General features: G+C 43.1%; 1 protein-coding gene across 4 annotated transcripts; it reads left to right on the plus strand.

Annotated features, from left to right (window-relative positions):
* Positions 1 to 414: 414 nt before the first annotated feature.
* Positions 415 to 7367, plus strand: LOC146566280 (uncharacterized). 4 transcript variants are annotated; one of them, XM_085289914.1, is made up of 8 exons: positions 416 to 795; positions 3473 to 4093; positions 4330 to 4422; positions 4564 to 5173; positions 5443 to 5648; positions 5786 to 5903; positions 6176 to 6344; positions 6452 to 7367. In XM_085289914.1, the coding sequence occupies exons 4-8, from the start codon at positions 4682 to 4684 to the stop codon at positions 6463 to 6465; spliced, it is 999 nt and encodes a 332-aa protein (XP_085146040.1). In that variant the 5' UTR covers positions 416 to 795; positions 3473 to 4093; positions 4330 to 4422; positions 4564 to 4681; the 3' UTR covers positions 6466 to 7367. The 4 variants fall into 4 exon arrangements, with proteins under 4 accessions (XP_085146038.1, XP_085146040.1, XP_085146037.1 ...); XM_085289912.1 differs by lacking the exon at positions 3473 to 4093 and having other exon boundaries at positions 415 to 795; positions 4330 to 4426; XM_085289911.1 differs by lacking the exon at positions 3473 to 4093.
* The last annotated feature ends 6791 nt before the right edge of the window (positions 7368 to 14158 follow it).

Consider the following 14158-nt stretch of genomic DNA (forward strand, 5'->3'; position numbering starts at 1 on the left):
TGTAGGGGTCAGCAGAGGTGGGAAGTAATGAAGTACAAATACTTTATTACTGTACTTAAGTAGAATTTTCTGGTATCTGTACTTAAGTATTTATTTTTTGGACTACTTTTTACTTTCTACTCCTTACATTATCAAAACTCGTCTCTTTAGGCTCAGCAGTATCATTTCTATGTGATTTCTGTTATGTAAGCTGCTATAAGTGACTTGTTGGCCTATAATATGTGAACCACATCTCACATGTATCCCTCATGAATGATATAAAATCATCTTGAGACACAAACGACATTCACATCACGAGAAACTGGAATCAAACAGACTTATATGTGTTCTTTATCTTTAGGTACAACGACGCCGTTTATTGGCACTGGGAGCAGCGCCGGTGTGCGTCTGTGGTATCAGCTTCGAGCGGGGCTGCAGAAGCATGAAGGGAGAAACGTTTCTATCAGCTCAACAAACATGTGAAATCACAGAAAAGTGTTCGCAGGGCACCAGACAGGCCGGGACCCCGCTCGCCCTTCAACTTTTTTTTTACTTTCTTACTTACATTTCGGTACTTTTTCACTTTGACATGAGTAAAAAAGTTGCTTCAGTACTTTAACTTTTACTGGAGTATTTTTTACCACAGGTATCTGTGTGTCGTTAGAAAGTCTCGTCGGTTATGATCTGGGGACGGAAAGAGGATTTCCGTTTGGAGGAGGCGGAGGGAGTAAAAAGGTCAAGCTGTTCACAGATGTTGAGGAGACGCGGACAGTACCGGTACTTTTGGTTTTACTGCGTGAAAGGAGCAGAGCGCAGGTAAGCGAACACTGATAATACTAAAGGAAAGCTTTAGTGGGGTCGTTGGTGTGTGGCCTCAGCTTCACACTGGTAATAATGTAACAGCGCGTTTGTAACAGTGACTTTCTGATGTGTAATTAAACAACATTCATTACTTTGACGATGAGCTACGAGATCACATGTAGTGAAAGGCCTGTTGGGATGAACTTGTAATAAAATACATGTTTGGACTTGAGTGAGCAGAGAGCTCCGAGTCATCTCAGCAAAACTTTATTATTTACTTTTCGCTACTTCCTCTTTCTGTGCGTACGGCCCAATCACGTATTCGGTACGTTCATCAGCCGGTGCGGACTTTACAGCAGTTTCGACATCGCGGTACTGAACTGTACTGCCTGGGCTCTTTTGTTTAAGCCGAGGGAGACAAGACACCTCTGCCCAGCGTCCTGCTCGCAATCGGTCAGTCTCTGGACAATAGTGATGTGCGGATCAATCCTGAAATATCGATTCCTCCGATACCAGTCATTTATGTTCTAGAATCGATTCTCACATTAAAATATCGATATTTTAGTAATTTAGGATAAATTTGTAGTTTATCATTAACAGCAACACAGTGGAAAGAAACTATAACATTCGGATTGTCTACATTCAAAGGAACTACTTCCTCTTCCGCCTTTCATAGTCATGTGCGAAATACGGCTGTATAAATGTCTCGCAGCCCCTTGGCGCGCGCACTCACAACAATGGCAGAGCGTAATTGTGCGGATGTATTTTACCTCCACAAACAGCTGAGACATGGTTTGCAATACATGTGGCAAAAAAGTGCTCCAACAGTGAGGTGTGGTGGCTATACTTTCCCAACCTTGAGACCTCAGAATTATGGAGACATTCAAAAGGGCTGTTGGGGGGGTGATAAATACATTTTACAGGGTTTATTTATCGGATAAAATACGTTAAATGTCACCGTTATTATTAGCCGGCCCGGAAACAGCGGGGGTGTCGAAATTCAGAGGCTGCTTCCACCTGAGGACCCGCCCTTCGCGGTCTAAAGACAGCCGGGTAGTACGTCATGAGTTCCCTCGGTGGAGTGAAACTGCCGTCTGCTCCTTGCTATCTAAAATATAACCGGGCGCTGGCGTAAACTCTCGACCGTCTCACACTTTGTTTAATTAGTTTTCTGTTTGATGTTTATTCAGCTGTGTGAAAACACCGGAGGAACAAATAAAACACTGAAAAAGCCAAACAATAACATTTTTAAGTTATCAAAGTGACTTATATATCATGTTTAACCCGAGTGGTGAAAGATCGCGGGGGTTTGAAGACGATGTGTCGATCGGCTCAGATATTTGAAGTTTACACAGCTACATTCTCACCTGAAAATATGTTAAAAGTTTTGTTTTTGTTTTTTGCGACCCAGAAAGAGAAATAAGAGTGATATTAAAACTAAGTTGCTGCCGCCATTGTTGTAAACTGGAATTGGCTGGGCCGTGCTATGAATTCTGCAATATGGTTTTTCAATTTTGTTGTCCGGGTGGAAATTTGGGAGAATGGTGGCTCCGGGATTCTCCCGGAAAAATCGGGAGGGTTGGCATGTATGGTTGTGGCAACATCACTAACCTTGTCAAACACCTCAGAGTAAATCATATCACAGAATATGAGGCGCGTATGTTGAGACGAACTGAAGAGGAGGAGAGGGACAGGTGCTGCTAGGGCGAGACAGACCTCTCTCATGGAGTCCTTTAGTGCTGCAGGCAGGCAAGGTGTTCAAATAGCGCACAACTTCAGTTTTTTTTTATTTCTACATGATAATTCTGCATTATTAAGTGATAAGAACAAGTAATCTGATATCCTGTAATCATTATGATGCTATAATTTGAGATACAATAAATAAAATACGTTTTTGTATAAAGTATCGGTATCGGATCAGTATCGTCGATACCACCCTGAATATTACTTGGTATTGGATCGGAAAGGAAATCAGTGGTATCGCACATCACTACTGGACAACAAACTGGACGCCCAGCGTCCCCGACTGTACCGGGGAGACAGAACGAAGGACTCAGGCAAGACAAGGGGAGGAGTGTGTGCTTCATGGTTAAGTCTTTGTGGGCTATGCATGTGTGTATCTTAAAAACGCACTGCACTCAGACCCTCCAGCTGCTGACCTTCAGTTAAACTCTCCTTCAGCTGTTTACATCCCCCCACGTGGTGATAAAGCTATGGCTATGGACGACCTGTATGACGTCATCAGAGGACTTGATTACAAAAATGCTGAAGCTGCCTTTATTGTGTTGGGAGACTTTAACAGAGCCAACATGAAGAAACGTCCCTACAGCAGTGATCAAACACTGGATCACTGCTACAAACCCCTCCCCCGTCCAGCTTTGGCAGAGCATTGTCCCATACTGCTGCTGCCTGCATACAGACAGAGGCTTAAACAGGACAAAACAGTTTCCAGGGTCATTTACAGATGGGACAGTGAGGCTGAGGGCGTCTTACAGGCCTGCTTTGAGACAGCTGACTGGCAGATATTTGAGAATGCTGCTGATCGCAACATCAGTAAATTCATAGACTCTGTTATAGGCTATACTGGAAACAAGCATGCAGCGTTCAGTCCACCGTGTCTCTTGCAGATGAGCTCAACAAATTCTGCACTCGTTTTGATGCAGAAAACATAAAGCAGGTCCTTTTCCCTCAGGCAGGCAGTGAGGCTGTAACCTTAATACTCGAAATAGAAGATGTGAGATGGTCTTTCCAAAAGGTCAACCCAAAACTTGCCTCGAAGCTCGTCGACCTCGGGCTGGAAACGTCTCTCCTGAACTGTGGGTGGTGAGAGTTGGTAAGCACACCTCCTCAACACCTATTTTAAACACAGGGTCGTGTGCTTAGCCCCCTCCTGTGTTCCCTGTTCACACACGACTGTGTTGCTAAACATAAGTGCAACACCATCATCAAGTTTGTGGATGACAAAACCATCATAGGCCTCATCACAGACAACGAAGAGACGGCCTGTAGTGGAGGTGATGGCGCTGTACAAGTGGTGTCTGGATAATAACCTGTCTCTCAATGTCAGCAAAACAAAGGAAATGATAGTGGACTACTGGAAACGACCAGTCGGGGAACACCAGCCCATCCACACCAACGGTGTCAAGGTCCAAAGGGTCAGCAACTTCAAATTCCTTGGAGTAAATGTCACCGAGGACTTTTCCTGGACCTTCCACACGGACACTGCAATCATGAAAGCTCATCAGCGACTCTACTTCCTGAGGAAGCTGAAGAAGTTTGTCATGAACGCCAACATCACCTCAAATTTCTACAGGTGTGCGATCGAGAGTTTGCTGACGAACTGCTTTACAGTTTGATACAGAAGCTGCTCTGCCAGCAGCCGCAAATCACTACAGAGGGTGGTGAAGGCACACACACACACACACACACACACACACACACACACACACACACACACACACACACACACACACACACACACACACACACACACACACACACACACACACACACACACTTCATTTCTTATCATACTGTCTGTGTTTCCAGCTTCATCAAAGAGGAAAGTCTTCAGCCTAATCATCAAACTTAGAAAGTGCGTCTGCCTCCTGGATCCAGCTGCGACAAAGCTCTCAGGCTCCTGTATGTGAGTTCCTATAATTAGTAATCACCCCTGGGTGCTTTAAGAAATCTTGTCCCGTGACTCACACCCAGTGCTGATCATGCTGATTACAACAGTGTGTTATTGTGTGTGTGTGTTCAAAGATGAACTTTTATTTCCAGATAACCAGCCGATGACACTGCCTGACATATACTGAGCTGTCAGAGCTGCTCTCCACATCAGCAGAGCGACACTGACGGTCTGGACGGTCTGTTTGATCGACATCATCCAAATCGGATCATGCAGAGACAAGGAAACGTCAAAGAACAAAAACATTATAAAGCGAGGCATTTAAAGCTGAATGATTTGAAACAGGAAGCTCAAGATACTCATTTGTACGAGAAGTACCTCTACAAAGACGACATCCCTCCGTACCCCGGACCTGGAGAGGTTTCACTCGAGTTTCATGTGTCTCGGCTGAAACACGACACATACAGATTAGAAGAGATCAAGAATGACGGAGGCTTCAAGGATCCAAAGAGCGTCTCAGAGGATCCAGACAGACTGTCCCTGGTGTGGTGGAGTCTGGCTGTGGCACCAGAGGAGATCCAATCAGCTGAGAGGAGGCTCCTGGAGGAGGCCTTCCCAAACTGGACTGAGGAGCAGGCCCGGCGGAAGCAGGGCTTCCTGGTGGACTTTGCCTCGTCTCCAGCCTTCAGTGAGAAGTCCAGGTATGGATCGTACCGCTTCACCTTCACGGTGGAGGAGGTGCTGGAGGCCTACAGCGAGCAGGTACGGACTCCTTCACTGTAAATTAACATTAATTAGCTCAATGAAGATTTTTAAACTTGATTTTGTCAGTGTAGCCCCTCAGACTGAAAAAGCTCCCTGACTCCTTCATGTAATCAATGATTTTCTGTTTTAGCTGGTCAGCTTCACCTCAGTGGAACATTTTGTGTATTATGTGTTTGGCTGAGACGTCTGTACAACGTCCCGGCTCACTGATGAAGCCCGGTGTAGCTGGTGTGAGTCTGTCATCAAAACATGTTTTTTTTTTCCAGTATTGCTCCGGCCGCCTGCCCATCATGCGTGTTCTCAGGACTTCCCTGTACAGACAGGAAGTGATGTATGCTGTGCTGGTCCACAGCTCAGCCAATGACGGGCACTTCGCTGAGTATCCCATGCTGAATGACCCTCCGAACACCATCTGTGCTTACAGGGACGGACGCTTCACCTGGAGGCCCGAGGCCATGTGTGAGACACACAAGTAAGAAACAGATGTTACACACACACACACACACACACACACACACACACACACACACACACACACTCAGACAACATTTGGTGGATGTTCCTGATCCTTTAACACTGTCAGCTGATTCAGACGCTGCTTCCTCTCAGATATGTGCTTTTACAAAGACGTGACAAAAACCTGATGGAAGCTTGGGGGCCGATTCAGGATCCACAGTTTTATGTTTGGGACCACGTCGCCATCGCCCTGCATGTGGCGGGAGGACAGGTACCTTCACTGCTCCTCCTCCTCACACACCTGCAGAAACATCAGCAACATTATTGTGTTTAATCATCGTAAAGCTGGAGGAAGCTTTTTGATTCTTGTCTTTCTGAGTTTTTGGTCTTTGTGTGTTTCTGCCAGAGCTGGTGTGTTTGGAGGTTTGATGAATAAATGAACATGTTTACTGTAAATAAACTAAACGTTTCAGTTGTGTTTTTGTAGGTTTTTTGTGTAAAACTGTTGCTCGTCTTTTTCTCTCTGTTCATTTTCTTTTCCAGGTGCTGAAGTTTGATTCTGATGATCTGAGAAAGAACCTCACGTTCTGCGAGTGTGACGCTGTGACAGTCACACCTGAATCTGACTTTCAACATTACCAGGATGCTCAAAGCCTCGTCACTCGTTTGTGGCCACTGAAGAAGGAGGTTTCACTCCAGCAGAGAATCAGAGGTAATAAATCAATAATCAATAACAGGCTGACTTCCTGCTTCACCTCCTGACACAGCCGATGAGCTGTGAGCTGTAAACGTCTCCTGATTAACCTTCTTCATCAACAGGCTCTACAGAGTGAGGCTGTCTGTGGAGTTTCTCCACCTTTATTCTCCTTTTCCTGAGCGACTGCAGCATCACCGGCTGCACAGTGAACCACGGTGGAGGTTACACAGAAGGCAGCAGCCGAGAGGAACGAACACAGAAAAACTCTTTGATGTGACTTTTTTATTCCATTAGTTTATTAAAGGTTTATTACATGAATTTCCAAAGTGCACAGCAAAAGACCAAAGACAGATAAAACATAAACATGTGATCATGTGTTTCACTGCACTCTGTCCTGTCTGTGTGTGATGTGTTCATGTGACTGAATCAAAGACTAATTACTTTGTACACACAAAAAGTGGACAATAAAGTTGTTTTGGATATTTTGTATTTTGGGTGTTTTCCGTGGTGTTCAGGTGCCTTCGCTGCTCCTCCTCCTCACTCTTCACACACCTGAAGCTTTTCACATCAGATCATTTGTTGCTGTCTTTGTTAAATCAGTCCAACGTGTCACTAAAAGTGCTCCGAACGACCATCTACTCCTGATTCTATCAATGTGACGTGTAACAGCGCCACCCTGTGGTCAGAGAGGGTGTTACACCCGCACTGTTCCTAATTTAAACCATCATTTCTTTGAAAACTCACTCAGCTGTGCCTTCATGCAGTTTCCACTTAAACACTGTTTCTGTTCATTGTATTTTGATGAGTTCCAGCTTTTGTTCCACGTGATGTTCACAGCTTTGAATTTACCTGATCATCTGTTTACAGACGAACATCCTGCTGCTGATCAGGTCAAATGTGTTTCTCAGTCCTGCATATTTCATGTGAGGATCTCGTGAACCTGTGGAGTTATTCAGGATCGCACATGTTCACTCTCACCTGCATCTTCTTCAAGTCGCTGTAGCTCAGAGACAAACATGCATGGCTTCATTAAATACACTAAAGTTATTGTAATAAAACAGCTCAGTGTGATTTTTTTATTTAAATGGGTTTTGCAGCATTTGAGTGCAACACATGTGATGGTCAGCTAACAGCCTGGCAGTGAAGTGTCACTAGATGTATGTGGTGTTGTCTCAAACATAAAGCAGTATTTATTTAAATGCTAAATAAATGTGCTGCTCAGAGGAAACTTAACTGAAACATATTTAAAATAAAAAACAGCAGTTAGTTGACTGGACTTCAGGATATGAGCACAGACTGTCTTCCTTTTCTAGCTTTGCACTACTTAAAGTATCCCATCCTTCCCAGTGTCTCCCAGTATCAGTAACTTCCTGCTAACTTCTAACTCCGTTAAATATCATAAATTCTGTTTTCATGGATGCCTGGATGTTAAACTTAACTGTTACACCTGGTAGAGCAGAACGCTGATCATTTTGTTACAGATGAAAGAATTTAGACAGTTTTTAACTCTCAGTAATGCTGCAGTGATCATTTGTATGGTGGCTGGGAAGTGCAAATCACATTTACAACATCAACAACAAAATAACATTTCAGAAAACACTTTTACATAAAAACAAACAAACAAATCACCACATATCCAAACTGATATCATGACCAGCAGCTTTTACAGCTGTGGCTCCAGCAAACATCAGCTGATACTAGAAATTAATATTAAATAAATTCTAACAACAGCTGATCAAGTTTAAACGTGCTGCTGTTGTTTAGCGCGACATACACTGGTTTCCTCTTTCTGGCGCAAAGTGGACGATAAAAAAACAAGAGAGACGATCAGCTGATCATTGATCAGTTTCATGATTGAACTAGCAACAGGAGAGGGAGGGGGGAGAATGAGTCTTTTTCTCAATCTAGATGAAGTAGGGCAGCACGGTGGCACGGTGGTTAGCACTGTTGCCGCACAGCAAGAAGGTCCTGAGTTCAATTCCACCATCAGGCCGGGGTCTTTCTGTGTGGAGTTTGCATGTTCTCCCCGTGTTTGCGTGGGTTCCCTCCGGGTACTCCGGCTTCCTCCCACCGTCCAAAGACATGCAGCTTGTGGGGATAGGTTAATTGATTAATCCAAATTGCCACTAGGTGTGAAAGTGCGAATGGTTGTCTGTCCTTGTGTGTTGGCCCTGCGACAGACTGGCGACCTGTCCAGGCTGTACCCCGCCTCTCGCCCTATGACAGCTGGGATAGGCTCCAGCGACCCTGAAAAGGAGAAGCGAATGGATGGATGGATGAATAGATGAAGTAGGGGTCAAATCGCTTTCCTTTTCACCTCAATACCAAACTTTATACTGAAGTTCAACCTCCTCTGCTGCAATTGGTCCAGCCCAGAATCGATCACTCCACCACCTTTCATTGTTTATACCGTTACAAAGAAACAAAAAAGAAAAACAAAAAGAAACAATCATAAAAACGAAAAATGGCCCGGTGGCCAGTCCAGGTGTGGTTATATCATATTTGATTTGATTTCAGACAAAATGAGTCATTATATCATTAAAAATAAACAACAAAGACAAAACTCACAAAATATACAGACACTTATTCCAAAGTTTATAAAAACTTGACACATACTTAGTGCCACCTTGTGTTTGTTTGTAAACACTCTTGGCAAGAATGTAGAATTGTGTCAATATTCTGGGTTATTAGTATCTGTATTCACCATCTAAGGTACAGCACAAGCTGGTATCCAGTCCTCTGCTGCGATGTTAGTTTCCATCCCTGTCCCACATAGAAGAAAGGTCTGGCCTGGATCTGGTGTCAAGCCAGAACTGCTGGCTGCCTTCTGCCATGGTAGGTGGTATGTCATCCAGATATGGGCCAGGCCTGGCGTAGATGGCACTGTTTATGTGATGACATGCCCGATTATGGTTTGGTTTATGTAGCCCAGGCTCATAGAAATCCGGCATCAAGCTGGCACTTCTCACTGACTGGTGTCATGGCTGAGTGTCTGCAGGTCTGGCAATGATGCACTATTTATGTTCCCATTTTCTTATTTTAGTTAGAAGACCTAAATGCAAAGTTGCTATGCTACAGTATAGAGTATGAAGCACAGAGCGCTGCAGAGGAGAGCTTTGACATAGTTATTAATGTCTGCGATATTGTTTGTGTGCATGTTTATGAAAGACACCAGATTTAATCTGTCAGGTTTCATTTAAACTCACTTAAAATTGTGACTGACACAACTCTCAACACAACAAAGCAGAATGTCTGCAATACAAAGATCATGACTCATTTATATTAATCGCTTTTAATGGCGAATTACGTTGTTTCATAAACTCTGAAATATGATAGTCTTGGCATTCTGTTGGTTTTATTTCCTCCACATTATGTTTTCAGTTTATTTCCCCTCCCTTATCTCTTCCCTCATTATCTTCTTAGTTACATGTTTTCGTTTCCTCAGGTTTTACTTCGTTGTTTGTTGGTTACTTCCTGCTTTACTTTGTTTATTAATGAGTCTTGTCTTTACTTGCTGTCTGTCCCGCCCTCCTCGGTGTCACCTTCTGTCACATTTTCTGGATTCCTGTTTCATTTGTTCAAGACTTCAAACAAACTTGTGCTTAATTAAGGGGTCTCAATGTGCTTTATACTGTAAGGTAAAGATCCTACAACAATACAGAGAAACCCTTAACAAACATAACTAGGACTGGTTGATATGACCCAAAATTCATATCTCGACATTCTTTAGCTGGATGGCGATATACGATATATATCTCGATATTTTTCTAAAGCCATAAAGTAAGAACAAACAGAGAGTTTAGTCACAGCTGTGTCCCAGATGTCACACAGGCACTTTAATTAACATACAGCGCAGATGCACATGAAAAATTACTCAAAAATAAATTATCAGCATTTATTAAATAATAATGATCCCTAAATAAAAGAAAACAATGTTGTTTTTGTGCATAACAAAGAGCTCACAACTGTGCAGTCAAACTGTAAGCTAACAGACGCTGAGCATAATAACAAAGGTTTCACAGCTGCTCTGTTCCCAACTTCTACTGCGTGACTGACAGCCTGCAGTTTGAAATCCTCTTCGTAACCACGACTCTTACAGGTGCCATTTATGGTCCTTATACACACACAATACGGTAATATTATGTTGAAGCACAGTACGTATCACTCCGTGAGGCTCCAGACTGCGGTAGCCGTAATGATCCAAGAATCCATCAAGCGGTGCAGCTTCGTAGCTGACCAAAGTCGTACTAAAACATTTTTTGACAAAAGACAAAAGTGGACAAGAGAGAGGCAAACTAGCGTCTCCACAAGTAAAATTATGATGTAACATAGACTATATCGATATAAACAATATTGTCATATCTCATATAAAAATATATCGATATATTTAAAAACTCGATATATCGCCCAGTCCTACATATAACCACCCAATAAGCAAACACTTGGTCTCTGTGGGAAGGCGTTGAGCTCTATCAAGGGCGACAGAAACTCCTGTACAGGAAGTTGACTTTGTTCTATGAGTTTTACGCAGTAGATAATGTAGATTTCTGGACTCGCCCAGTCCAGTGCTTTGAAATCATCCAGGTGTCTTCCCTGCAAACCCCGATAAGAAGAAACCTGAGTAACCCTGCAGGTCGAATCCTATCAGTCCAACATGTTAACAGTAGCTTTCCTGTTGACTGTGGCATTTGTTATTTCTGGGATGGTTTTAGTAGCCTGGACAGCAGGCTCCAATTAAACATTATTTTATTACTGCGGATAGGGTAAGCTGTGAGAGCTATTTGCACTAATAAAGATGAATAAATAAAGACTTTGCAGGAATTGCAGGAAATTTGTTTAAAGCAATTTAGCAGAGCAAAGCAAAATTAAATAGTAAAAATCAAAGAACAATAATCAAATCACCTGAACTCTACTTTCTAACTAACCTACTGTGAGCTGAGTTTGCTCTTATCTTTGGTGAGGAGAGGTTGGAGGAAGGATGAGCACAGCCAGGTGTAAAGATGCTGTTATCCCCGAGTCCTGTGTTGATGATCATCACCCAACAAGACAGCAGCATCCAGTGGACGTATGATGTCAGTCAAAATCCTTCTGAATGAACCATCTAACACGGCAACAGGCGAAAAGCCAAAATGACAAAACCAGTTCACAGGCTGGACTCTTTCCATCTCCTCTTCACCTCACTTTTATACCTGCTCACCCTTTCCTCCCCCATCCTACTGGACATCACATCATCTGATGTCCACCCACGCTTATCTTTCTCTGTCTGCTTTACTCGATTTAATACAAAGTTTAAACTTTAAAATCTTTATCACGTTATCTTTGTTATTCTAACATAAAAAAATCACTTTCACATCACATATGGAAATAATTAACTTCATGTTTCATTCAGTTTTATATAATTCTACTTCAGTTAGATTTGTCTTTGCACATTTTCACATGAACATTCATTGTAACAGATAATGTCATTAATCTCTTTCTATCCCAGGTCATATGACAAAGGAAAAACTCCTTCTAATAATAAGAGACCTCTGTGAGGAGCAGTGTTGGGTGTAACGCGTTACTGTAATTAAATTACTTTTCCACTGAAAAAGTAAAGTAACTGATTACTGTTCATTTTTAGGTATTTTAATTACAGTGACTTACAATGTGCATATCATTATTAAATTTCAATCATTTGTCTTCTAAACGTAGAGGTAAACTCTGCTGCTTTAACATCGCTGTAGTGCAGCTGCTCGTCAGTTTGCTGCACAGTCGTATTCTAAAGCAGGAGCTGCCGGACTCGGCTGAAGCGAGTTTTATGAAATGGACATATTCCCGTCTCTTCACTTTTCTGAAACAAGCAGACAAGAACATTACAGTAATATGTAAAAACTATCGGCGGCTGTTAATAGCAGGAGTAATCTGCTGAAGCGCCTGACACAGAGCACAGACGAACACTTCTGAGTGATCCTTGTTCATCATCCATGGATAACACCGCAGCAACTCCTGCTGAGCAGCAAAACCTGATTTTACTTCAGCAGCACAGAAGGTGCTTAAAAAGGTGAGCTTAAAAATAACTGCAGGCGACACTGTGGAAGAGATGCTACCGCTGCTGTAGAGTCCCTGTCTTTAAAAAAAAAGATTTATTATTTAAAGAGTTTAATTTCTATTGTTTGTCCACTCAAGGTTTTATTGGGATTTTAAGAAGTATTTAGTTAAATTACTTATTTAGTAATTAAGTTACTTTTCTGACACAGTAATTAGATAAGTATTTTAAATACAATATTGATTAAGTAATTAGTAATTAATTACTTTTTTAAAGTAACTTACCCAACACTGGTGAGGAGCATCTATCTGCAGTATCTGAATGTCTCGGACTCCCGGACCATCAGCACCGGCTCCCCTCAGGGCTGTGTTCTTTCTCCTCTGCTCTTCTCCCTGTACACCAACTGCTGCACCTCCACCCACCAGTCTGTCAAGCTAATCAAGTTTGCAGATGACACCACCGTTATTGGACTCATCGCGGACGGGGATGAGTCTGCCTACAGGAGGGAGGTTGAACGTCTGGTGTCCTGGTGCAGCCACAACAACCTGGTGCTGAATGCCCAGAAGACAGTGGAGATTATTGTGGACTTCAGGAAGCACACAGCCCCACTCCCCCCCATCATCCTGACTGACACCCCCATCACCTCTGTGGACTCATTCCGCTTCCTGGGTACCACCATCACCCAGGACCTGAAGTGGGAGCCCACCATCACCTCCGTCATTAAGAAAGCCCAGCAGAGGATGTACTTCCTGAGGCAGCTGAAGAAATTCAACCTGCCAACACGGACGATGATGCAATTCTACACTGCAATCATCGAGTCCATCCTCACCTCCTCCATCACCGTGTGGTACACTGGAGCCACTATCAGGGACAAACAGAGACTGCAGCGTGTTGTGCGCTCTGCTGAGAAGGTGATTGGCTGCAGACTCCCATCTCTGCAGGACCTGTACACCTCCAGGACACTGCGGCGTGCAGCTCGGATCTCAGCTGACCCTTCTCACCCTGGACACAGTCTGTTTGACCTGCTCCCCCCAGGCAGGAGGCTCCGGTCCATTCGCACCAGAACCTCTCGCCATAAGAACAGTTTCTTCCCCTCTGCTGTCGGACACATGAACAATAACCATATGACTGTTCCCACCACTAACACATGACCCTACGCTGTGTCACTGCATCATTCCATGTTTGGCACTGATCACCACCTGCACTCATGTATATATCATGTATATATCTATCTACTTAGCACTTTTAATTCTTATTCTTATTTTTATTTTCATGTCTATTTAAACGTAATTTATGACAGTATGTTTGCACTGAAGCACCGCAGCAATTTCCTAATGTTGTAAACCTGCTCAACATTTGGCAATAAACCCTTTCTGATTCTGATTCTAACTGGTTGGGGGTGAGGGGAGGAAGTTAGCTCGTACTCTGGCTTTTATTCTTGAAGTGTTTTCAAACTCGACTTTTATCACATTAATGAGCTTGACAAACAAATGTTTGCTCTCTTTATGAATTCACAGCTAAAATGTTCAAGCCAACATAAAAAAAAAGATTTCAGTTTTTCTGATTTTTTTTATTGAGTGATTTGTGTTTGTGACAGAGAATAACATTTGAGTCATAGTGAAGGCCAAAGGATCAGGAGATGTCATTAGTAACTGAGCTTTCCAGATATTCTTAAATAGCTGCAACAGTGAAGCTGCGAGTCACAACCCCCCCCCCCCCTCTCTCTGTGTGTGTGTGTGTCAGAAAGTCATGCAGCTGATTTCCTGTAACCACAGAGGTGCTGAGGTCAGTGTGTTGCAGTTCT

This window comes from Mchenga conophoros, linkage group LG10 (assembly GCF_057382185.1).
Source record: "Mchenga conophoros isolate Kocher_MC1m ecotype Shallow Benthic linkage group LG10, M_conophoros_male_GT1.1, whole genome shotgun sequence".
Classification (NCBI taxonomy): Eukaryota; Metazoa; Chordata; class Actinopteri; order Cichliformes; family Cichlidae; genus Mchenga; species Mchenga conophoros.